The 27,952-nt window shown below is 41.2% G+C and overlaps 1 protein-coding gene across 1 annotated transcript in view; it reads left to right on the forward strand.

Annotated features, from left to right (window-relative positions):
- The window catches only part of LOC124711703 (translocation protein SEC63 homolog), a 178,484-nt gene that overhangs the window by 73,014 nt on the left and 77,518 nt on the right, over nucleotides 1-27,952 (forward strand). Inside the window, exon 7 of the mRNA XM_047241905.1 lies at nucleotides 21,354-21,515. Within this exon, the coding sequence (XP_047097861.1) occupies nucleotides 21,354-21,515 (162 nt within the window). The remainder of the gene's footprint in view (nucleotides 1-21,353; nucleotides 21,516-27,952) is intronic.

Consider the following 27,952-nt stretch of genomic DNA (forward strand, 5'->3'; position numbering starts at 1 on the left):
GAGGTACGTCAGACTTTCACAGATAGTGATTGGAGGATGACCATATGACCTAAGTCATTCGGATTGACATTGCCGTCTTCCAAAATGGCGTCTTGCATGTGGACGTAATTCTCTTGCTTTGGTATAGTGCAGTGTACTGTAGGTACTCTTTCACCATCTTCATGTACAGGTCTACCAGAAATTGGGACAGAAGTACTCTACATTGCAGTGGCAAGCTGAATTCGTGTTTGTGGACCATCAGATGAAACATTAAAAAATCCATGCATGTCACTTTTTTGTTCAGGTTTGATCACTCAGTCACTGGATTTGTTTGAGGAATAATGAAATTATATCCTTCTCGCCCTTCCTCAAACATAATGGGCTACTATAGTGGTGTGCATCAGCAATCACGGCAAGAGAGTAGTTGTGCTTGCACTGTTTAATGTTCCTCAGGGCGTTAGGGTCCACATCTGTGGCCAGCACATTGTTTACTTGTGTACGTGACACCCGCTCAGCACGCAGTTCACGTGGATCAACAAGTTACAGCTCTTGTTGTGCATCTTCTCAAGAGCTGTTTTAAAGTCGTGCACTAACACATTGTGATTGTACAGAACATGTTGTATTTTTAGTACAGTTACCTGTCCAACTCCCTGAATCATTTGATACCATCGGTCACCTATAAAGCAAACTTGCAGAAATTGCAGAGGTAAAAGGGGCCCTATTTTATGGTGCACTTGCCCCTGCACCATAAAGGTTGGTGAAAACCCAGGCTTGGCAACAACACTCTCTGCCCCAAAGTAGGTTCTGTGAAAACATGAATTATACTTTTTTGTATAGTTTGGGAACATCTGTGGCTTATCAGTGTCGCCAGAGAATAATTCCTTTAAAGGATCGAAATGTGGGGATGTTTACCTTGCCCCCAGAGCAGTACATTCCTGCTGTTTCCTCCTTTCATTTCAGTGCCCACAAAATCTGCATGCCTTGTTCAAACAACAAATTTTAATGAGCCTGTTTGTAATCTGAAGTTGGATCACAGTCGACTGCACAGTTATTTTAAAAAAATCTTCAGGTATTCATTCCCTTGAGAAACATGTCTGGGATGTTATTGGGAATGTTCTGCATTGTCTGCTGCTGGCGTAAGAACAGTCTCACCTTTGATTTTGCTCCCTTTTCCTTTCTTTGTTTCCCTTCTCCTCTCATTCCTCTGCTTCGGCATTTGAGGTTCTTCTTCTTCTTCTTCTTCTTCCCTGTGCGCTCCTGAAGGCCGGCCCACGTGTCTGATGTGTAACAGGTGACAGGGTAATGCGTAATTCCCAGCCCCGGGTCGACAGGTAAGGTTTGCACATACCCCCTGGTACAGGCCAGGCCCACGGAAGGGTGATTGACTGAGATGCAACCTTTCCAAATTGCTGATTGGTCTCTCTGTCAGGTGTTTGGGAGGTGTGAGCTGAGGTGTGAATAATCACCTAAGGCGGGTGAGCCCCCTTGTGAAGGGCACCATTGGAGATGCTGGCAATCATGAGGGATTTTATTGCAATGAGTCAATCATCTTCCCAATCAATGTCTACGAAACATAAACAGAATGAGGCTAATGATTCAAAGACCCTTCACACTGCACCACAGTTCCTCGTGGTCTCACGTATTGAGGACGGTCAGTCCTTCGCCACGGTAAATCCGTTTATTATCGAAAAAGGTGTCGATGCAATGCTGACCCTGTGAAATCCTGCTCTAGTTTACGGAATGGCACTTTGCTTTTGGAGACTACTTCTGATTCTCAAGCACAACAACTGCTTGCTGCCTTGCTTCTTGTTCGTGTCGAGGCCCATAGAACTTTGAATTCTTCCTGTGGTGTAATTTACACTAGGCTGCTAGATGATCTGACCAACACTGAAATCCATTCCTGCCTCTCTGATTACGGTGTCATTGCTATCCATCATGTAATGAAAAAGGTAGATTCGTCCTTAGTGCCCACCCACACTCTTTTCCTCGCCTTTGATAGAGTGGTGTTGCTGTCCAAGATCAAAGCAGGCTATGAAATTATCGCAGTCCAGCGGTACATTTCAAACCCGATGCGCTGCTACCAGTGTCATTGTTTCAACCACACTAGAATGTCTTGTCGACACCCAGCCAAATGTGTAACCTTTGGTAGGGATACACACGAGGGCAATTGTCCACCTTCTAACAACCCTACCACAACAAAGGTCAAAATTTAATAATGATTGTGGTGTTGCTCACGCTGCTAAATACTGCATTTTCGGGCAACAACAAAGTTATTATGTGGCAGGTGTCATTAGAGCACAGTTAATAAAGTCATTTCATGTAATAATGAATAAACTAGGCACTCATCTTTTCGTGATTCCCACGCTGGTCTCGTTGTAAAATCATGGCTCAATCGTTGAAAATCTAGGTGGTGATGATTCCAAGCTCGGATGCAAAGAGACCTATGTTTTATTCTGCTATACGAGGTGTGGCTAGAAAAAAATCGGACTAGTACTGGTGAAACAATAAAACGAATGCAATAACGCTGAAAGTCGCGTGACCTGTCACGTGACTCTCGCTCCGCCTACTGCTCGAGTTTCATCTGCCTCTTGCACGCAGTCTGCCCGTGGCGTCTGTTTTAAGTAGTTGACGTTTTGTCTGTGCGTCGGAAAATGTTAAGTGTACAGAAAGAACAGCGTGTTAACATCAAATTTTGTTTCAAACTAGGAAAATCTGCAAGTGAAACGTTTGTAATGTTACAACAAGTGTACGGCGATGATTGTTTATCGCGAACACAAGTGTTTGAGTGGTTTAAACGATTTAAAGATGGCCGCGAAGACATCAGTGATGACACTCGCACTGGCAGACCATTGTCAGCAAAAACTGATGCAAACATTGAAAAAATCAGTAAACTTGTTCGACAAGATCGCTGTTTAACAATCAGAGCAGTGTCTGAGTTAACAGGAGTTGACAAGGAAAGTGTTAGGCAGATTCTTCATGAAAGTTTCAACATGAACAAAGTGTGTTCAAAAATGGTTCCAAAGTGTCTCACAATTGAACAGAAGGAACGCCGAAGAATGATTTGTTTTGACATCCTGGAAAACATTGAAAGTGATCCCACCTTCTTACAAAATGTTATTACTTGCGATGAATCGTGGTTTTTTACTTACGATCCCGAAACTAAACGCCAATCGATGCATTGGAAAACTCCTGGTTCTCCACGACAAAAAAAAAAAGCACGAATGTCAAAATCGAAATTCAAGGCAATGATGATTGTTTTTTTTTTTACATCAAAGGGATTGTGCACATTGATTGGGTACCAGAGGGACAAACAGTGAATCAGCATTACTACATTAGCGTCCTGGCTACCTTACGTGAGCGAGTACGGAGAAAACGGAACGATTTGTGGAGAAAAAAGTCATGGATCCTTCACCAAGACAATGCCCCAGCTCACAGTGCGTTGTCAGTGAAGACGTTTTTGGCAAAACACAACATTCCCATCTTAGATCATCTACCCTACTCACCTGATTTGGCCCCCTGTGACTTTTTTCTTTTCCCTAAAGTCAAGTCAGCTTTGAAAGGAACTAGATTTGAGACTGTTGAAGCAGTAAAAGAAAAAGCAACGGAAGTAATGTATGGACTTACCGAAAATGATCTGCAGCATTGCTATGAACAGTGGAAAATTCGTATGGAGCGGTGTAGAGACCGAGGAGGAGAGTACATTGAAGGAGATAACATGAAATTGTAAATAATTGTAAATAAATGTTTTTTCCAGCATCAGTCCGGTTTTTTTCTAGCCACACTTCGTATTCAAAAGTTTTATGGATGTGTTTCACAAACCATTCTTGAAGATTAAACCTTTGAAAGTTAGCACAATGGTGATGTAAAAAAGTAATCAGCACTCCGAATTTAAGTTACACTTTATTTTTATTGCTTTTGTTGCAATATCACGTAACACACAAAACGTCACTTCACAATACAAAACATACTTGAAAACATCTTCCTCACTGTTAAAGTTCACATTTTATAAGCTGACTACAATATGCGTCTTTCCAACATGACGTCCAAGACTTGACTTTTTCTAGGTCCGACTCTCTAACTAACTGCTTGTGCGCCCAAAAATCAAGAGTTACAAGTGCGACAAAGATCATAGTGACAAAAGAAAGAATACACATAAGAATAATATCATTGCAATATAAACATATCAATGAATCAAAGTACTTCTACATTAATGAAATCAAACCTGAATGTTGTCTCAGAAATATGTTAACTACTTTACAGAAACACAGTAGAATATTGCCGGTATTGAGAGGTTGAGTTGAGGTGTCGTAATGGTTACGTAATTCAAGTACCATTACAACCTCCTCCTTCCCGCTGCATCAATTGCAATGACGGCCATGCCGCTGCCTCTTGGGATTGTCCCGTGTATCTTGATGAGTGGTCTGTCCAAGAGATCCGCGTAAAGGAGAGAGTGCCTTATCCAGTTGCTTGCAAATTACTGGCTGGTCGCAAACTCTGTGTTCTCCCGTCTGGCACCTATAGTACTGTTCTTGTTACCTGTTGCTCCATGTAGGACATGGTCACTCTGACAGCAACCTCAAATTCATCTCTGAGGTGAAATCGCCCAGTATCAAGGTAGCATTGCCATCCCCCCTGTCCAGCTGTGCAACAAACCATCAAACTCATGCCTCAAGGGGCGAAGCCACCAACTACACAACCGATTGGCCGGAAAGGACAGAAGGAGTACTCCCATGTAGACTTCCTCCGTCCCTCCAGCCAAACAACACTCGAGTCTTCCTCTAACCAGAAGGGCTCGAAGAAGTTCACCAAAGGCAAACAGTCTTCTCTTTTGCCAACTCGAAGATCTTCTTTGATGGTGTCGCCATGTGGTACATCAGTGCGGCTGGCCTCTGTATGGCCAGTGCGCACCGCCAACTGTTTTTCAGCGTTGGACTCCATGTACCGTCCACACAGGCAAGCCGATTCTTCTGTGGACCCCATGGAGCAGGATCCTCCTGCTCTTGTGCCCTGCAGTAGCGTCTCTACACCTGCTGTCACTCGGCAACTGCCTAGTTGACACCCCTACGTCTCTTCCTCACCATGACTGTCCTCCAATGGAACATTCATGGCCTTCAGTCCCACAAAAAAGGTTTTACAGCTGCTTTTAGCATCGCAGCATACCCTTGTACTCTGCCTTCAGGAAACGAAATTGTGCCCTCACAACAGCTTTGAACTTTCACATTATGATTTGTTTCGACCTTCTCCCTGGGGTCGGTATTTCATCTCATGGGGGCGTGATGCTGCTCATATGGGATGACATTCATAGCCAACCCATCTCCCTGACTACCCATCTTTAAGCTGTTTGCAGTTAGCCCTTACCTTCCCCACCTGACCATTTATGTCCCTCCGTCATTTGATGTAACCAGGGCAGACTTCCTTCAGCTTATTGGGCAGCTACCTACCCCATTTTTGTACTCGGCAACTTTAATGTGCATCATCCCCTTTGGGGTTCCCCCAGGACCTGTCAGAGAGGTACCCTCTTGGCTGAACATCTCAACCAACTTAACCTCTTCTGCCTTAACACTGGAACACCCACTTTCCTTTCTGACTCCTCGCACACCTATTCTCATTTGGTCCTATCCTTTTGCACTGCCCAGCTTGCCCATCGTCTTGAGTGGTCCGTTCTTTCTGACACCTACTCGAGCGACCATTTCCCTTGTGCTATGCATTTGCTGGCTCCTACCCCATCCACGTGCATGTCCAAATGCCAGCTCACTAAGGCTGATTGGCAGCTTTACTCCTCCCTGGAGATCTTCGAAGAACAAGATTTTCATACCAGATTGCTAATGTCTTCAAACGGAAAGGCATAAGTATATCCTTTACAACAGACAACAAGATTGGACAGAAGTTACCCCACAACATCGGCACACGAAACCCACTTCATCACACAGGTGTGTACAAAATTGAATGTTTGGACTGTGACTGCTTCTACATAGGCCAGACAGGCAGATCATTTGAGATTAGGTTCAAGGAACACATGGCAGCACTAAAAAACAAAAAATACCACACATCAGCAATAGCTACCCACCTACATGAAACAAAACACCATGTTAACAACACAAGTATTAGCATCCTACACATCCAACCAAAAGGCAGAAAACTAGACATCCTTGAAACACTCCAAATATACAAACACCAAATGAAACAACCAGAATCCATCTTAAATGACAATATTTACAATAGTATCATCTCTGTTTTCAGCAACTCCCTACACTCTTAAAATACACACACACACACACACACACACACACACACACACACACACACACACGTACACGTGCACATATCCTAATATTTACCATAAATATTGACAGCCGCCAAGAGTACAAGAGATTGACCTCATTCACAGATAATTCATCACACCAACAGCTTGTACCCCCTGTCAGCTTAAAACTGTATGTACATCATCTACTGGCACAAATGTATATCTATCTGCATATTTTATAACATTAACCAGTGTATTACCCCAACCTTTAGGCAGCTAATATATGCAACATGTAATCTTAAGACTCCTTGCTATGTAAATGTTTGCTCTCATATAATCACTCCCTCCCTCTCTCTCTCTCTCTCTCTCTCTCTCTCTCTCTCTCTTTCTCTTTCTTCAAAGAGTGTCATCTATGTATGATTTTACTGCTGTAGCCAATATGATCATTGTAATTGAAGCCTATAACATTTTACCTAATTGTTATTAGCAAGTATGAAGTTTAAGCCATTTTAACTTTTCACCTGATTGCATAAACGAGTACGGTTTAGCTGTTTTAACCTTTCAAAATTGGATTTATATACCACCTGAAGTACACACACACATATTTGACACCTCAAAACAAACACCTCCAAATGGTTTAAACGATTATTCTGTAATAATGTTGTTACAATGTATATTCTTTGCACTTTGCAATTATGTCTTCTCTTCTGCTGTACGAACCTTGCACCCAGCTGATTCCAGACGCCATATTTGTTTACAAATGTGGCAGTATACATGTGAAGTGTTACGACAGAAAAAGGAACCTGTGACCACTGGAGGTACTCTAGTTTACTTATTAAAGTTTACCATTAAATATCAGTTTAATTCTTTGTCAAAAGTTATCCAAAACCATATTCTGAAATAGTGTCTTGTTTCTCCACTAGGCAGTGCCACAAGTTCCTCCAAATGTCGTAACACAACATACACACATATGTAACACTAACTAATGTAAATCCACCCGATGATGGAGGTTTAAACCTTCAAAACGTGTCGTGGAAAAAATAAAACGGTGACTGGTAACAGTAAACTTGTTGTTTCATTTAAAGATTTTCCCAGTTGTGATGACCAGGTGGAATATCTCACAAACGTTATCCTTACTTTGCAGAACGTTCCATTCCTTGCACTTCCCTCTTACCGCGTCATGTACCAGTCCCTTGATGGACTGAGGCATGCTGCAACACCATTTGCGCACAGAGACATGCTCTCTGCATTTTTAACTGTCATCCTACGATGGCAAACTGCATTCATTATAAACAGATGCGTGCAAAGTGTTGTCACATTGTTTCAGATGGCAAAAGAGCTATCTGGATATCATTCACTAGCTCTTTTAACAGTTCCATTCCTTCCCCTGTCATGTGGGCCAACCTCCGATGGCACTCTGGAACCAAGATACAATCCCCAATTTCCAACGCCTTGAGCCACCATTTTGCAGAAGTTTCGAGCTCTTCCCACTATCACCCTGCCTTCCTCCATCGGAAATGAGTGGAGGAGGCTCGGGCGATACCCTTTTCTTCTTCGAATTGTGAATGCTACAATGCTGCCTTTAGTATGAGAGAGCTAGATTTTGCTCTCAGTTCTTCCCGATCCTCTGCCCTAGGACCAGACGCCATCCACATTCAGATGTTGCAGCACCTTTCTCTTGCAGGCAAGTAGTTTCTGCTTAACACGTACAACCGCATCTGGGCAGAGGGCACATTCCCCGGACGCTGGCATGAAGCCACCATCATACCCCCATACCTGAGCCCGGTAAGGACATAAACCTTCCTTCTAGCTACCACCCCATCTCTCGTACCAGCTACATTTGCAAGGTGATAGAACGTATAATTCATGCCCAGCTGGCATGGTGGCTCAAATCTCACAATTTACTGACGAATGGACAGTGTGGATTTTGAGCGCAACGTTCTGCAGTTGACCATCTCGTTACTTTGTCCACCCACATCATGAATGGTTTTCTGTGGAAATCCCAGATTGTGGCCATGTTTTTCGATTTGGAGACGGCCTACAACACCTGCTGGAGAACTGGTATCCTCTGTACTCTTTACATGTGGGGCTTCCGTGACTGCCTGCCCTGTTTCCTTCAGGCGTTTTTAAAAGATCGAGTTTCCAGGGTGCGTGGGTTCTGCCTTGTCGGACACCTTTATCCAGGAAAACTGTGTGCCTCAAGGTTCTGTCCTGAGTGTCGTCCTCTTTGCTATCACCATTAACCCTATAATGGCCTGTCTCCCGCCAGGCATCTCCAGCTCCCTTTTTGTTGACAATTTTGCCATCTATTGCAGTTCTCCATGGACCTGTCTCACTGAGTGGCATTTTCAGTGATGTCTTGATTGTCTTTACTCCTGGAGCATTGACAATGGTTTTCGCTTTTCCACTGACAAAACCATTTGTATGAATTTTGGCAGTGCTAGTGGTTTCTCCCACCATCTTTACATTTTGGGCCTGTTGCCCTTCCGTTTGTTGAAACTACAAAATTCCTGGGGCTCATGCTCGATAGGAAACTCTCTTGGTCCTCCCAAGTGTCTTACCTGGCAGCCCACTGTACGCAATTCCTCAATGTTCTACATGTCCTCAATGGTACTTCCTTGGGTGCCGATCGAACCACCCCCCTCCCTTTGTACCGGTCCCTCGTCCGTTCGAAACTCGACTATGGGTGCTTTTGTTTATGGGTCTGCACACTCATCCCTCTTACGCCATCTCAACACTATCCACCATCGTGGTGTCCGTTTGGCCACGGGCGCCTTTTACTCTAGCCCGGCTGAGAGTCTGTATGCTGAAGCTGCTGAACTGCCACTGTCCTACCGCCATGACTTTCTCCTCAACAGGTATGCATGACGTTTGTCTGCAATGTGTGGCCACCCATCCTATGCCTCCTTCTTTGAAAATTTGTTTGATCGTCAGTATGGGGCACATCCCTCTTCTCTGTACCCTCCTTAAGTCCGCTTTCGGCTCTTGGTATGGCGGCTTAACTTCACACTGCCTGCAACTTTCCTGGTGGGTGTGAACGCATCACTACCCTGGCTTCGTGAAGCAGCCCATGTTAAACTTGGCCTTCATTCGCTTCCTAAGGACACTACTCCAGCCTCGGTCTATCGCCTTCAGTTTCACGACCTTTGCATGGAACTTCGCGATAGTACCTTTGTACACACTGATGGCTCTCGGACTGACCATGGGGTCGGATGTGCCTTTGTCATTGGCAGCTGTGTCTTTATCAGCTTCTGGCACACTGCTCAGTATTTACAGCAGAGTTCTTCACCTTGTATCAGGCCACGGAGTACATCCGGCAACACAGCCTTTTCAATTGTGTCCTCTGCTTAGACTCACTCAGCGCCCTTCGAAGTCTATGTGCGCTGTACACCGCCCATCCCTTAGTGCAGCAGGTCCAGGAAAACTGTCACTTGCTCACTCTTGGTGGAGCAGTGTGATGTTTCTGTGGGTACCTGGTCAAGTCGGTCTGCTAGAAAACGAGGCTGCCGACACTGCTGCCAAGGCTGCAGTCCTCATACCTTAGCCCGCAAGTACCTATATTCCCTCCAATGATTTCTGTGCTGCCGTCTGTCCCTTTGGCATCGCCAATGGTCCTCCCTTCACGGGAATAAGCTCTGGCATATTAAGCCTCTCCCAGTGGCTTGGACCACCTCCTCTCGGCCCTCCCACAGGAAGGAAGTCATTTTTACTAGGCTGCATGTTGGGCACTACCTTTTTAGCCATCATCATTTGCTAAGTGGCGCTACCCCACCACTTTGTACACATTCCACACAAGTTTTAACTGTACGCCACTTCCTGATGAAATGCCCATCTTTTAACTGTTTATATTTCCGCTTGGGTTTGCCGTCTGATTTATCGACCGTTTTAGCAAATGATGCACGGACTGTTGACCACATTTTACTTTTTCTCCGCCAAAGCAATACGGCAAGGGCAATTTAATTTTTAGTTTTGTACCTCTGTTTCTGTATGGTGTCTTTTTTAGCCCTTTTTTCCACGTGCCAGTTTTTAGCTGTCTTCTATTATGTCAATTGGGAACGACTTATAGCCATTTTTTAACTCCTCTCTGTCTTCATGTTCTATAGTTTTGACTTTGGTGCATGTGACCCCAGTTGCTTTTTGTGCCCTAAAGCAAAACAAAACAAACAAAAACAAAACAGTGCAGCCAAATGGACAATGCACTCAGTAATACAAAACAAATATCAATTAAACGAAGCAAAGAAACAACAGACCTAACTGAGAAACAAGCTGTCGAGATCCTATAGATCAATAAAATTGTCAGAGAAACTATGAATCACTGAAAGCTAACCAGAAAAGACATGTCCAGTGTCCAAAAAGCAAAATTTTGGTATGTCAGAAATAATCGAGATCGAAAAAGAAATTATGAGTCTTTGAAGTCCAAAGAGAAAAACTAAGCCAGTGTTCAAAAGTCACAGTAATATCATAATCTAATACACTTCCACAATCCAAACTCGCAACATTCATTAGCAATTTAAACAATAATGGCTAAACTATGATGTCATAAAATAGCTAATCTAAACAACTTACACTAATAACTAACTACACTAACAACAGTACAGCCAGTCCAGAAATGTAAAATTGTGCATTTCACAAAAAGAAAAAAAATGTAGTATCCTATGACTGTAATATCAATGAGTCACTGTTGAATTGGCTAACTCATACAAATACCTGGGTGTAACTCTGTGTATGGATATAAAATGGAATGATCCCATAGGTTCAGTTGTGTGTAGAGCAGGTGGTAGACTTTGATTTATTGATAGAATACTGGGGAAGAGCAATCAATCTACAAAGTAGATTGCGTACAAATTACTAGTGCAACTGTTTCTGCAATGTTGCTCGAGTGTGTGGGACCCATACCAGGTAGGACTAACAGGGGATATTGAACATATACAGAGAAGAGCAGCATGGATGATCAGGTTTGTTTAATCCGTGGTAGAATATCACAGAGATACCGAAGGAACTGAACTGGACGACTCTCGAAAGTTTACATCACTTTCCTGAGAAAGTTTGTTAACAAAGTTTCAAGAACTGGCTTTAAATGATTACTCTAGGAATATACAAAGGGTGTTCAAAAAGTTTTGCACAGTCATCTCTAATTTTTTTATTTTTTGCCGGAGGAGAATGAAATTTTTTGTGAACATACTTGGAACATTTAGCTGTACATTGAGCCTACCCAATGTAGCCTCCGTTAGCTGTGACGTATCTGGCCCCCTTGTCATTTCCATGATGTAAATGCACTTTGGTAAAATTCTGGGGCTTGACTTTTACACCATCGCTTGACACAGGAAATAAGGTCTTTCTGTATGGGGTTTGGCATTGTCATGTGGTGTAGTCTGATGAGCTGACCCTGAAGCTGTGGTCTGTGGGTCTTGATGGCACATTGCAGCTTGTCCATTGACAAACAGTAACGGTCCCAGTTAATTGTGGAGCCAGGCTCCAAAAAGTCAATGAAAATGAAACCACACTGATCCCAGAAGAAGGAGCCCATAACCTTTCGGCCTGCTGTTTGTGAAAGTCTTGGTTTCTTCTTCCGATGGGAACCCAGATGACGCCACTCCATGGATTGGGTTTTGCTCTCAGCTTCAGACAAAAACAACCGTGTTTCATCCTGTGTAATGATGCCGTCAAAGCACTGTTTCCACTCTTCAGTAAATGTCTTCACGAGACCCTTGCACATATTCTTTCTCAATGTTTTCATTTCTCTTGTCAATAATTTAGGCACCCTACGAGCATAGATTTTTCTGTAACCTTGTGATTGTACCAGTGATACCACACTACCCAATGACAAACGAGTCATTTCAGCAAGCTGTCGCATCGTCACACATCTGTAATTTTGAATGATTTGATCAATGGTCTCCTTATTCACATCACTCACTGCCGTCAATAGTCTACCGGATAGCGGATTTTCCAGTACAAAAAAATCACGTTCTGCAACCACTGCTGGATATTGCTGTAATCCACTGCGTCCTCCCCATCAACAGGGAGCAACTTCCTGTGGATCGATGTGGCAGAGTCATTGCTGGTCTTGAAGAGGAACTCCATCACCAACCGTTGTTGCAACCTGAAATCTACTTCATAGTCCATTATGGCTCACATGTAAATAAAAAAAAAGCTACTTTTATATACCAACTTATAGCTAAATGTTCCAAGTATGTTCACAAAAAATTTCATTCTCCTCCTGCAAAAAATAAAAAAAATTAGAAACGGCTGTGCAAAACTTTTTGAACGGCCTTTGTACTACAACCCCCTACGTATTGCTCACACAAGAATCATGAGGATAAGATTAGAATAATTACTGCACCTGCAGAGGCATTCAGTCAATCATTCTTCCCGTGTACCATACGTGAATGAAACGGGAAGAAACTCTAATAACTGGTACAATGGGACATACCCTCTGCCATGCACCTCATGGTAGTTTCCAGAGCATAGATGTAGATTAATTCTTCTGAACTTTTGAGACCTAGGAGGGGAAAGAAAAAGTTAAGAAGTCATTCAAATCCAAACAGAAAAGCCAAGTCACTGTTTAAGAATCCTGGTAATCCAATCCAATTCCCAAACATTCTATGTGCGGTGTAATATTTTCAAGCGTATATTTTACATTGGTTTGGAGTTTAATGATGATTTTATCCTACAGAAGTATTTTTGCTGTCATAGATTTATGTTCATTGTTTTGACAAATGAAGTAACATTTGGTAGTTACCTTTTATGGATGACTTCTTAGTCATGTTACCCATACCATGGCAGTAGTAATGTTGACCATCCCATGGGGCTAGTGATTCTTTTGGAATAAAAGGCAGCCAGTGTTAATTCAGGATATGAGCAGTCTGCATTCCAAAGTTCACCAAATCCATCCACATGATTCAGTGTGAAGGAGTAACAAACATACTAATTTGCTGAAGAAAGAGAATAAGCAGTTTCTATGAACAGCTACAATAAGTAATGCAACACATATTTATTTTATTTATTTATTTATTTTCCTGAAGGCAGGTTGATTTTATTCAGGATTCCAGTACACCATATTATTCCCACACTTTTGGCTAGGCACTCAATGCCACAGCCTTATGTCACCTTAGTGGAAGGGCCTGAATGCCCGCATAGTATCACACTAATGCTTGACGATGGAGCCAATGTTGTGCTGCATCAGTAAATTCCCCACCATTCACATACTGTTTCCAGTGAAGTGCATCTGTCATTGGGCCAAACAGATGGAAGTCTGAAGGTATGGTATTTGAGCTGGGGGAGGATGGGGAAGAACAGTTGAATGAAGTTTTTTGAGCTCCACTCAAGTGTGCAGACGTGTGTGAAGCCTTACATTGTCATGGAGAAGGAGACGTCTGTTTGCATTTTTGTAGCGACGTTTGGGCTGAAGTTATTTCTTCGATTTCATGGGAGTAACATACGAGGGTTGAATGAAAAGTAATGCCTCCACCTCCAAAAATTGGGTTTGTATGGGAATATTTTAATAAATCAAATGCAGAAATAATCTGTAGAACGTGATCTTCACTTTTCCACATAATCACCGGCCAGTTGAATACATTTCTGCCAACGATGAACAAGTTTTCTGAAGTTGTCATGGAAAAAGTCAACACTCTGTTTCCACAACCCCAGTCTCACAGTTCTCTCAATGTCATCATTAGAAGCATAATGCTGTGCCCGCAAATCGTCTTTCATCATCAGGAGCAGATGGAAGTCAGACAGTGCTAAATCTGGACTGTATAGAGGATACTGTACGGTGGAGAGATTCAGTCTCTGAAGTTCTGCTGTGGTGGCACGTGAAGTGTGTGGGTTGGCATTGTCATCCTGCAGGAAATTATTTCCTTTTTCCTTTCGGACCCTTGGTAACCGTCATTTCAGAGTTCACAGCATTGTGATGTAACACTCTGAATTTATTGTTGTTCCACGATCAAGGAAATCAACATGGATAACACCATCTGCATCTCAGAGCACCGTTGCCATGATTTTTCCAGCTGAGGGCTACGTCTTGAATTTCTTTTTCTGGGGTGAGTTTTCATGTCGATATTACATAGACTGACGTTTTGACTCCAGGTCGTAATGGTGTATCCACGTTTTGTCTCCTGTCACAATTGAATGGAGAAAGGCATCACCTTCATTCTCGTAATGTGAGAGGAATTCCTGGCAAATTTTAAGTCTGTGCGCATTCATTTCAGGAGTCAGCATCCGAGGTACCCATTGTGCACAGATCTTCCAATAGCCAAGCAAAGCAATAATGTGACCCACACATTCTTGTGAAATGCTGATTGTGCTTGCAATTTCTTTTTGAGTGATACGGTGACCATCCTGAATGAATCTGTCAACATTTTGCTTGTGAAACTCGATAGTTGCTGTCACAGGACATCCAACTCTTTGTTTGTCATGCAGGTCAGATGTTCTTGCCCCAACATCTTTAAACTTACTAGCCCAACGATGCACAGTACTCACGTGAACACAATCACCGTAAAATGCTTTCATTCTCTGATGAATCTCCTTTGGGGTGACACCTTGTGATATCAAGAATTCAGTGACTGCACATTGCTTAAATCACATTGATCGACCATCTGCGCAGGGTTCCATGCTTTACACTGTAACAACACAACCGTTCAATGCTAAGGCTTCCCGCCAACTGGAGCTGTAGAGAAGAGGCTATGGAACAAACCAGTACCTGCCGCATACCGATGCTGCCAACTGTTGGAAGAGTTACAAAGGTGGAGGCATTACTTTTCAGTCAACCCCCATAATATATTTCAGAGTTCATCACTGGAACATGAGGGAGAACACAAAACAGAATAACCCCTTCAGAATCCCAGAAGACCATCACCATGACTTTACCAGCTAAGGTAGCTGCTTTGAACTTTCTCTTCAGAGGAGAAGGGGTGGCACCACTCCTCTGATTGCTGTTTTGTTTCCAGTTCAAGGTTATGAACCCATGTTTTATCACCTGTGATAATGTTCATCAAAAAATTGTCATAATCAACTGTGAGTGCATAAGCAATACTGCATAGATAGTCCTTCATTGGTCTTTATTGTATTCTGTTCTGTGGTGAGGAACCTAGCAGGAACGCACTTTTGAGTACCCAAATCGGTTGACAAATGTGTCAGCCCTGTGAACAGACACATCCATTTGAGAAACGAGATGTTTGATTATGATCAGTTGATCACCTGGAATTAGTGTGTCTACACATTCCAACATTGCAGAAATCACAGCTGTTTGTGGTTGCCCGCAATTGGACAAGTTTACGCGACCTTGTTGTGAGGATGACAGACACTTTTCCCAACGACTCGCCGTGCTTTTGTTCAGTGTTAGGTCTCCATATACATTCTGCAATCACCTATGAATATCTGTGATGCTCTGGTTTTCCATCAAAAGGAACTCAATGACACGTCTCTGCTTGGAATGCATTTACATTACAGACACCATTTTGAAGGCTTAGTATAGTGCCATCTCCTATCAGAGTTTCATGTAACTATATGAGCTGAAGTGGAAATATTCCATGATGTTTCACAATAAATTCCACACTTTTTTAACCAAAATTGGCCAAGAAAAAATTTAATTCTTGCATTACTTATTGAACATTCCTCATTGTTCAGAGTAGCACAAATTTTATAATATTTGTATGTGCAGTGGTGCCATCTGCCCTCGTGTGTGTCTATTACCACTGGACTTGTTTGCATATCATAATCAAATCCAGCCTCACTAAGAGTCTACTACTTTCTAAATGTAAAGGCATGTCATCTGCCTGTCACGTGGCATTTAGATGACACCATCTTTGTGAGTCTTCAAGCATCTCAGAAGCTATAAGATACATCTGACACTCAGCAGCTAAAAAGCCATGAGCTTTTATGGAAGTATGGATTAAACCCTTGGAGGATTGCATAAGCATTGTATTCACTGTGTTGCTGGAGCAGGAAGATAGACAAAATAAATAAACAGTTACGCACAGTGCAGCAGTAAGCGGCAAAAACGTTACTTACTTGAGTATTGTTTATTTTTTGTTTTCGTTGTACAGAGTTAGAATATTCCATTGTTGATTATTCGCTTTTGTGTTTTACAAGAAAAAGAAATAAAGTTGTATGTTCTTGCATATACATATAAGAAGTTATTATTTAATATGATGATATGTAGTGGCCATAAAGTGGTGGCTACAGATACAGAAGAATTCACACAGCAAGAAGCAAACAAGCTAGGTGACATAAATTTACTGACACGTAGGACAGATGACAGAAGTCCTATGACACATTTAGTACAGCTACAGAATATGCTGCGTAGTCTGATACAAGACTTATGGAATGAAATAGCGCAGCATGGAAAGTTTCACCAGAACAAATTAATGATGTGCATGTGACGGGCTCTACAGTCGACAAAATTATGAGAAATGATGATTCATGTAGATGATGTATGAAGCTGTGCGCACCTCAGTTCCTGCATGATAAACTGAAACTCTGGTTTTTAATGTTAGAGTTGGCATTCACTCATAATAAAGTAACAAACGATCAAGAAAAGTTTGCTATAGCAGTCAACATCTGGACGCCAGAGCAATGACATTAGTAGAAGACAAAAGGATTTTGGCGGCAGTTTCGGCAAATAGTGGCGGAAGCAGTATTTGCAGATGCTATGCTCAGATATGTTTGGACATCACAGCTTCCCATGGCAGCAAGAGTGGCAGTGCCTATGAAGGATGGGTGCAACATGATCACTATTCTCCAGCTGTCCAACAGAGTTTATGCAACAGTGGGGACAGCAAGTATAATGAGCGTCTGAGTGTCGCAGAAGCAGCAGTGAAGTCGGAAAAACATTAGGTGGCGGCAATTCACAAGGATCAGCAGGTGGATACAACCACAGAGTTTCAGAAACTAAAGGAACAAATAGACAGTCTGCAGAGACAAATCAAGGCTTGGAAGACCACTGGTTCTGAGGGACCTGCAGTGCACTTACGGACAGTTGACTGATGAAACCTGAACAACTATGTTGGTATCATAAAAAGTTTGGTCAGTGAGCTGCCAAGTATATTCTGCCATGCAGTTACACACACTGTGTCAGTATCATGGAGATTCTAAGCACAGACACTTCCTTTTTGCCTGTATCGTGACAACTGTGTGTATGAGAGATGAAGACTTTGTGTTATTATCTGGTAGAAACGAAGTCTGATGTAAGCACATCATCAGTAGAGAGAGATGTGTCAGTCAAGGACAGTTCGCTAGTTCATCTCACAGCAGCAGATAAACAGCTGATAGCAACGTATAGCAACTGCAACAAGGACGTGAATTTAGGTTTTGTAATACTTGTCACTGAATGTTTGTAATAGTGGATGTGTCGGAAACAATCCAGGGGGAGGGGGGCAGATTTTCTGTATGCATACAGTATCACCATTGAAATTCAATTTGCTTGACTTGAGAAATGAGAAGAAGTGGTTACTACACTTCTGGAAAAGTTCAGAGAAAGAGAAGGCCGTATGGTACAACTGACAGAGGTAGACCAGCATTTGGACCCGACAGCATGAACACTAACCACAGTGGCACATAATACAATTCATCACATAAACACAATGCTAGGCCATCCAGTCTCTTTTAGACCGAGAAGATTGTCACCAGACAGGTTCACAGACGCAAAGGCAGAGTTTGAATGTATGTTAGATAAGTGAGTGATACGAAGATCTGATAGTGCATGATCCATCTCTACATCTAGGTAAAAAAGTAGAAGAAGAAAACAAGAACAAGAAGAAAGGCAGAAAGTGGAGTTCTTGCAGTGATTACAGGGAATTGAATGCTCGCACGATAGTCAATCAACATCCAGTGCCCACTATTTGTGATTTTACGAATGTACTAATGGGAGCAAAATCATTCAGTGTCATAGATTGTCAAAGGGCATCCCATCATTTACCAGTTGCAGACATTGAAGACAGCTGTCTTTAACCCTTGGCCTCTTTTAATTTTTGTGTATGTCATTTGGCATTAAAAACATGGCTTAAACGTGGCAACGTTTCGTTGATGTGGTGTTATGGGGGCAAGACTTCACCTTCACCTATTTCGACGATATACTAGTGTTTTCAGCAACACAAAATCTTCACAAGGCACACCTAAAAGCAACATTTGATAACATATAGGTACAGGATAATAATTAATAAAAGTATGTGCAACTTGTGAAAAAACCACATTACCTACATGTGTCACTTAGTTTTAGCAGGCAGCATCTGCCTGTTGGAAGAGAAACTGGAACTTACGCTACAAATACTTAGGCCGTTGGATTTGCAACAGTTACGTAAGTTCTTAGGTGCTGCAAATTTTTACCATTGACATCTGCTGGGAGCAGCTGCTTTTAAAGCACCGCTCGCAGAGGAGCTGACAGGCCCTAATACCGCTAAACATCAGAAGCTAGATGGGACACCCTGCAAGCAGAAAACCTTTGAACAGATCAAGACAAACGATTTCATTGCCTCATCATGAGAGAGATGTGGTACTATTTATAATAGCCGATAAATGTCAGATAGCCATTGGAGCAACATTACATCAAGGGTCTACTCAACACTGGCAACCATTAGGGTTTTTCTTGCAGGAACTCATGGAAGCACAAAGGAACTGGAGTGCATATGACTAAAAACTGTTATCGGTATATAAGACAATAACACACTTTCGGCCTTATATGGATGGTAAACCATTTATGGTGTTCACAGGCCACAAACTAATCACCTTTGCATTCAGCAAGCATTACAGATGCTCTGTCACTTAGGCAGTTCAGACAGTTAGAGTACACAAACCAGTTCACCACAGACTGAAATCATGTAAAAGAAGTGGAGAATATCACAACAGACTATTTCTCAAGGGTTGCGGCGATAACCAATTCTGTAGATTACGCGAGATTGGCAAGAGAACAAAGAGAAGACACACACCTCCATAGTGTTGAGACTGCAGGACGTATGTCCGGAAGTGAGGTCATTTAAATATGTTGCGATACCTCACAAGGACGACCTAGACTGTTTGTGTCTGAACATTTACTGCGAAAGACATTCAGAAGTATTCGTAATTTGGCTCATTCAGGTACACGACCAAGAGTCCAAGTTGCTGACACAACATTTGTGTGACCTGGAGTTAGGAATGATTGTCGAAGGTGGACACAACAATGCTCTGCCTGTCAACACTGTAAGGTGTGATGTCATGTGAAGAACCCCATGGGATACTTTGATAAACCATATTTTCAATGTTAACACATGCACCTCAGCATCACTGGCCTACAGCCGATGTCTGGAGGTTACTGTTATCTACTAACAGCTATTGATAAATTTACAAAGGGGCAGGCGTTGTACCGATTCGAGACATATCAGCGGGAAGAGCCAGTCAAAATATCTTGGCGACACGGGTAGGAAGATTCTGTTGCCCAGTGCACGTCACAACTGACCAGGGTCATTAGTTCGAATCTTCATTATCTCTTGAAGTGGCTAACATTTGTGGAGTCCGACATCATCATACGACAAGTTATCATCCAGAAAGTAACTGAATGATGGAGCGATGGTACAGAACACTTGGAGCTGCATTGATGTGCCATGGTGACAGTGGTTCTGCAACATTTCTACTGGTGTTAATGGGTCTGAGCATTTATTTTCAAACAAGTCCAAGAGGCATCCACAGCAGAGCTTGTGTACGGGGAAACCTTGCACCTTCCTGGCAATTTCTTTGAAGAGCTTAAGAATGAGATTGGCCTACTGTAGTTATTGAAGATGGTTAAAGCACAGCTGCCAAACCTCCGGCCACAGCCATCGAATTGGCAGGGCGACATTCCATCATTTGTGCACCGAGACTTCAGCAACTTTCGCATGTGATGTTATGAGCCAACAGTGCAGCCACCATATACCATATGTTATAAAGTTCAGCAGTGTAACACACACAGAATGAAGCTCCAGATTCACAATAAACTGGTTATTGTGTCAGTTGATCGAGTGAAGCCAGCTTACTTACTGCCAGAAGACTTACAGCAGGAAGACATACAGGACTCGCAGTGGAATATGGTGTCACAGTGGGAGCAAGCATCTTCAAGAACAGCAAATACACCAAATCTGGTGGGAGAACAAGTTGCACAACTGGTGATTTGTACAAGGGCACGTCAAAAGATCCAATACAGGTTTCCAAACCTACCTGGAGTTCTACTCTAGCAGGAGGGGGCTGTGTGGGTGCGGGAAGATAGACAAAATAAACAAGCAGTTACACACAGTGCAGTAGTCAGTGGCAAAGACATTAATTATTTGACTACTGTTTATTCTTTGTCTTTGTTCTATGAAATGTTCCATTGTTGCTTATACGCTTTTATGTTTTATGACCGAGAAATGAAGTTGTATGTTCTCGTATGTGCGTCTAAGAAGTTATTATTTAATATGATGATAGGTAGCGGCCATATGTTGACTCTTGTTATGTAAGTCAATTCACAAAAATGAAGAAGTTCAAATCAATAAATTTGTGCTACTACACACTTTCAGGAGTGGCCTGTGTGTTAATTAATGGTGTAAGCTCGTTTTATTTCTTCCAAATCCCTCCAGCCGTTTCAGCGTGAAAGAGGAACAAACATACTCACACACAAACTTTAGCATTTATAGAAGTAATACATACAGGAGATTATGATACAGATACGTCAGATGACGGTGATTATGATTAGTGTTTGTTATTCAACAGCTATTTGTCCTATGATTGTATTACTCAGTTTAGTCCATACATTGTGGTCTTGTTTCATTATTGCTTTCTTATTTGTTGTATGTTATGTATTTGAACCTGTTGCCTTGAACTCCTCTCTTTTGACCTGGAAGTGTATTCATCACTTTGCTTGCTTCTGCTTGGATTTTAGCCTCTTTCACCCAAAAGAGGAAATATTTGTTCAATAGAACTACAGGATTATTGTTTTTGTCATCCTGTTTAGTGTTGTTATAGTTGCCATGGTCAGAGAATAAAACCTTTTCCTTCTTTTATAGCAGTAAAATGTCAAATAAAGGTTGTGCTGAGAATAGATTCTGTAGGTGTCACAAAATTAATTTTTATGTTTATTTGATTTTTTGTTTTAGCCGCACGGTTTGAAAGTGCAGCATTACTTATATCTGACGTACAATTATGCTTGCAGGTTCTGCTTAATACTACACAGATGTATTACTATTTCTTTCATAAAACACCTTCAATGGCTCTAAAAAGGGTAATTATGATCCTTGCAGCCTCACTGGAGTTTGAGAAGAAGCACAACAGTGAGATTGTTGAGAGACCAACAGACAATGAAGAAGTTCCTCATGTGAGTATAACTGTATTTTCTGCTAATGTTTTACTGGATCTTAATTACACAAGAATTATTCTGACATTAAAGAACAACACTACAGACTTAAAATGTAATGCATAAAGGTACTATCATTTTAACATTTGAAACTATAACTTTTTAAATGTTGTTAATTTATAATTTATTCATATTTGTTTGTAATAATACAGTATGAGCAATGTGTGTTAAGTTTTAAATGTTGTAAAGAGCATGTTTATGGAATTAAATTAAGGTCAGTTGTTAAATATATTGTCAGTATCTTGTAATTTGTTTACAATGTGCCTCTCTTTATAAGGATAGTGTATGAATGATGATTGTAAGGACACACATTGTTTGTAATAATACTTACTCTTCAAATGCCAGTCTTGAGGTGATAACAATAAATACAGGACCTTAAGGGAAAACTGCAGTTGTAGAAATAGGTAAAAAATTTACAGCTGCAGGGCATTACAGGTGATACTGAATAACAGTTCTTCCTCTTAACTAAGTCTTCTGTTCAGAAAATGTAGAGGAAAGTGCCAGACGTTGTAAGTAGAGGGATAAGTCTGTCACATAAAGATGAATGTACAAGACATCAATAGTGCTATTGGAATACTGTTCTGCAGCTGGACTAAACCTAGAAGACATGTTACCTTTCAAACAATCTGCCACCTTTATTCTATCCTGAATATGTTTTATTTTAATTATTTTCTTGTACGGTCACTGTTATTGAATTATCCTGATGCAGTGGAACTGCTATGCAGTGCCACCATCCCTTGCCATGTGACTTCTCCATCTGCAGAGGGTCGAGGGCTGCAAGAGAGCTTCATAGTATTCAAGCTACGTAATGACGTAAATATCGTTCAGTAACGCTTTTGTATTTCATTGTTCCAATATAACAGTTACAACATTGGGTGAATGAATCAGTGCAGCAGAACATCACCTGTGAACAGTCTTAAGGGTAAGAAGTGATGCTATATGTGGTGTGGTAGAGGGATTGTGTTGCCACAGCGAAGTAGACAGCGCAAATTGATACCACAGATATTAGCGACGGCTCCTGAAGACCACGCATCCCCTCTCAGCATGGCAGCGCCTTCACGCTGAGGTCAGTTTAGTGTTGAGCTAGCAAGAACTCTCCCAGTTCAAGATATTACTTGCAGCAGTCAACATCATTGAGTAGGAGAGTGACAGTTAAAGTTTCTAATGGACATATACTTTCATCAGTGTTGAACATTGTACCTCAAGAGAATGGTTTGTTAATTAGTGTGTTGAGTAATACTTCGCTAGTCCATGACAGTTGTAAATTATCCAGTACTTCTGCGATGAAGTAGTTTGTCAAAGTTAAGTAAATCTTTTATTCTTTAATGTGATAAAGTGAATTACTATTTTATGGTTTCTAGTATGATAAGCCTTCTTCCAGAGCAGTCAAGCAACCCACAGTTGTGACTAGACGAAAGTAATTTCACATGGCCATAATACTATACATTCATCAGATAAAATTAGTCTTCTTCTATTATCTTTGCCGTTTTCTTGCCACTTTGCTCTACCTAACTTTGCCTCATGCCAGTTGAAAAATTATAAAAAATTTTTTACTCCTCCATATGGGATTACATTTACCTTCCCAACCAGAGCTATTTGTCCAGAAGCTGAGTCAGTGATACAGCAGTCAGCACAGGATTCAAGGAAATAGTCATCTGAGTTATGACATTTCTATAGAGTCTGTATAAGAATCAACATAAATTACAAAAACAATTATCATATGAAACCCAGCTCTTTCTGCTCATCTACAAGATCTCGAGAGCAGTAGATACTTGTGGCCAGGTTGGTATGGTGTTCCTTAACTTCCGGGATATATTCGATATAGCTGCACTCTGCCATATAATGAACAAAACAAGTGTGTCCCAAATATCAGACTAGTTGTGGGATTGAATTGAAGAGTTTCTAGCAAATAGAACACACTAGACCTATGTCATTCTTAAGGGAGAGAAATATTCAAACATAACCGTGACTTCAGACAAACCCTGAAGGAGTGCTGTAGAACTCGTTGAAAGTTCCTTCAGGCTTTTTGTGGATGATGCTGTTATATACAGACATGCTTCACTAAAAATGTATTGTGTGGATGACTAATAATTATTTGTTGTATTGTTTTGTGTGTGTTGTTGTATAAATGATTATGGAATTAAATGAAAGGATAGGGTGGAATCTGGTGATGGCACATAACTTACTGAGGTTACCTTCCATTAGGAAAGTGGGTGCGTAGAGTGACTGTGATATGATTTATAAATTATAGAGTGCAGCAATCAGTCCTCTCTCTCTCTCTCTCTCTCTCTCTCTCTCTCTCTCTCTCTCTCTCTCTCTCTAGGTTTTATTTGGCAAATCCATATTTCGTCTAGTGCCTTGCCATTATCAATGTACTATTTTCTAGTTTCAATGCATGTCAGTTCCCTGTTGTTCGGGTGTCACAGTTCTTTGAAAACTACATACAGTATGCAGCACGTAGTATTCAAAGAACTGTGACTGATGCCTGAACAACAGAGAACTGACATGTGTCAAGACTAGAAAATAGTGCACTGATAATGGCCAGGCACTAGCCGAAATCTGGATTTGCAAAATAACATGCAAAAATGTGGGGAAAAAAATAATACGACAGATTGCTGCGCTCTGTAATTTATAAAACATAACTTACTCCTCTGGAATGACAGAAATATGTTACCAAGCTTAACATTTGCCTCTAATTGACTAATTGTCAACAGTGACACAATCCCAAGAGACACTGCAGGAAGATTAGAAATATAACCCCTTAAATGTGAAGGACTGCCACAGTAGCCGGTGTGCACCACGACCCAGTTGCCATTATTTTAACATAATTTCAATATCAGTGCAGCAGTTGGACCCTTATCACACAATGTCATTTGCATTAAACTGAACAGATAGGGAGTACATGAGTTTATTCTCAATCATTACCATCAGTGGATACTCATCGTATTGTATAGTTTCCATATTCTGCCAAGCAAAGTGTTGTAACCAAGTAATACACAAAACCAACCAAGTCACTCAACTATGACATTCTTCGTAACCGCTGAACATCAAGCCTCTCGGGATCCAGAGGATACAAACTAGAAATACAACAAAAGGTTCAGTGAGCATCCGCCGGTAGATGGCACTGTGGAAAATGTGCTGTGTGCACGCTTCCCACCATCGGCCACTCGTGGCTGGCCTGCATTGATACAGTTGACAGGTGATTTGAGCGCACACATGGCAAGCCACACTCGATGCACTCAAACTCGCATGCATCAGTAACGGGATACAGCACAAAACTCTTTAGTAAGGAATAAAATGTGCTTCAACATGTACCTCACTGAAAGGATTGGCATTAAACAATCTTTCGTTTATATTATGTGCAGATATCTTGCAGCCAAAAATGTGTTTACGTGTGCATTCAATGAAAATACATAACACATAAAAAGGAGGGAGTATGATGGAAAACGTAGAAAATGTCACAGGAATATTTATTTATTTATTTATTTAACCTGGCAAGATTAGGGCCATCAGGCCCTCTCTTACATCTAACCAGGCATTCTACTTATTTTACATTCATACGTTTTAGTAGGCATGTTAAACTACATCTAGTACAAAAAGTGAAATAAACAATTAGAAAGGTACACTTGGAAAAATACATACATATAGAGTTTATATTCGTAGATCATAAGTACTGTTATAATTAGACATTATTGAAGAGACAAATTTTAGATAGGAGTGCTGGCAGCAGGGAGTATGAGGGAGACTCATGGTGAAGGAAGGAGAAGAATAGACATGATGAAACATAATTAAGGAAAATATAAAGGAAAAGAAGATTCCCTGGCTAATAGAGATAGATGAAGGGGAAGGCATCTCAGGAGCAAGATAGGAGACGCTAGCTTTGCTATTTGACAGATGAGAGGATTGGCCTGGTACATTAATTTTGTGGAGAACTTTATGAGGATGATAGTAGGAAATGCTTCAACCTCTTCTTAAAAACAGCAGGAGATTGAGTTTTGCGCAAGGTAAGGGGCAGTTTGTTCCAGAGGCGGACAGCGGCAACTGAGAAGGAGTTTGCAAAAGTTTTTGTTTTGTGAGTGGGCACAGTTAGGATACCAAATAAGAGTGACCTCGTGTTTCTATTATGATGGCATGACAGGTTTTTAATCTCTGAAGCAAGGTACTGGGGTGCTTGCGCGACGAGGAGTCTGTGAAGTAGACATAGAGTGTGGTACTCACGCAATTTGTCCGGCCGCAGCCACTTTAGCTCGGAGTATGAAGCACTAACATGATCATATCGGCGAATGTTGCAGGTGTAACGCGCACAGGCATTCATGGTTAGCTCTAGCCGTCTTTTGTTTTCACTACTCTTACCTTGTTGAATCAAATCACAATATTTAGAACGTTGGCTCAAAATCTGGTGACCTCTTCTGTCCCTGCTGGCTCAATGCCAGTGGTAAAATTTTCTTTCATTACCAGGTTTCATACGAACCCTCTCTTGTGTGGGTACCACTACCTTCTGCGTTTTTATGACCTTGTCTGCAGAGGCCACTAAAATAATTTCTAAACGAAAAATAAATAAGAACCAGATTTTCCAAAATATTAGATTGTTTCTTCTTTCCTTAGGCACAACTGGTGACGTTTGAGATGCTGGTGTTATCTTGTAGTATTGTTCTTTCCTCACTGAATGACCACTTTCTTTCCTTCCAGGGCAGAAGGATTTCTACACGGTTCCTAATGTTGTCTGTTCCTTCAGACATGCATCCATGTCTGAAGGACATTGTAATGTGAAGGTGCAGACACTCTATAAACACAGACATTGTAAGCATCAATGATGTATCCATGCCTCAATAGGCTAAAATGACAATAAAATATTTCTCTCTTCCTGTGCAGGAATCACGAAATGGGCTGTTGGACTTTTTCATGACATGTGGAAGTTTGGGTCGGTCCTGGAGGCTCGCTCAGATAACTGAAGTGTTTAATGTGACCACTCATGGTAACTGCGAAACATAGGTTCCAGTATCAGTCTGGCACAAATTTTTGAGTATCACAAATAACTGATATCAACCCGGATTCACAAAATTCAAATCCATTTCAAAATATTCGACAGGGCAGCTTTCTATAATCTTATCAAAGTGTATACTTTGCTGTATACAGGTGTGATTAAAATGGCTGCTTTTCTGTTTTTTGCACACCGTATGGCCTTCCATCTATCTACAATAGAAGAGATGAACTATTTGAAGATTGCAGTCTCTTTTGATTTTGGTCTTTTGACTGTCTTTGGTCTTTTGACTGTCTTTGGTCTTTTGACTGTCTTTGGTTTGTCCTTGCCATAGTAGCTGTGAGCTTTTTTTATTTGGAGTATCATTTGCATGCATCTTAGGCTGTGAAGCTTCAGTGTTTGGTTTCCACAGTAGACAGCAGACATTTTCACCATAAAGTGTCATGATATTGTGGCTAGAGATTTAATTTATTTTGCTTTCAGCTAGCATACTGATGAGGCTGTGGACTTTCTACATTTTTCCTTCAAAGAAAGGCTTTGTTGTAAATGAAGTGAAACACGCTTTTAGAAAAGGAAGGATAAATTAGCTTAGAGCTCTTGATTGTAGGGCAGCCATATATAACTAGTACTCCTCATTGATACTCCTTTCATTTACACAAATATATTTATCTAATTAAATCTTATATAAGCTTCTTATTTTTTATTTACAAGCAGATTTACTGAGGGATCAGCTTATAACTTAAAAGAAACTTATTTTAATAACTTAATAGATAAAATTGGGCCACTGCCTAACTGCAAGTATTGATTTATTAATCTGTCATCCAATTCAGTCACTCCAGCATTACTTTCACCGTAATAGTTTCGAGCCCTTGTGTCATACTCCAACCGTGATTCGGCTGTGTAGGAACTAGCTGAGACGGTCATAAAACTAACATTATAATACTGCTTTTTTCCCCTTTATAATAATTGACAGAGACATTTCTGTTCTCTTACTGGCATTTAGCTAGCGAATGTGGTTGATACCTGACTCCATTCTTCAACTTTGGGAAACTCTAAACTCTACTGTCAAGTGTGACTCTTGTATCTGCTGGCTGATGGGTCTATGAGATGTTACTCACGTAGCTTACAGAAAATCTAACATTACAAAATGGGCTGTTCCCTTGTCATTGGGGTTTCCCTTCTCACTCTAATGGACTTTCTACACAGCAAATAAATGAAAGTCCAAAATAATTAAGAAATGTTCCCAGATGCTGGATTTCAGAGTTCATAATATAGTAATTACAGAACTCTTTGTTTGCTCTCATTTTTGTTAGAGGTGAAATCTGATTACTGTATGTGATTTACTATTATACCATTGTAGGATCATAGTAAACTTAGTTTTTTTCTTAGACTGCTGTGTAATTCTGTATTAAAGTAT

This window comes from Schistocerca piceifrons, chromosome 8, assembly GCF_021461385.2.
Source record: "Schistocerca piceifrons isolate TAMUIC-IGC-003096 chromosome 8, iqSchPice1.1, whole genome shotgun sequence".
Classification (NCBI taxonomy): domain Eukaryota; kingdom Metazoa; phylum Arthropoda; class Insecta; order Orthoptera; family Acrididae; genus Schistocerca; species Schistocerca piceifrons.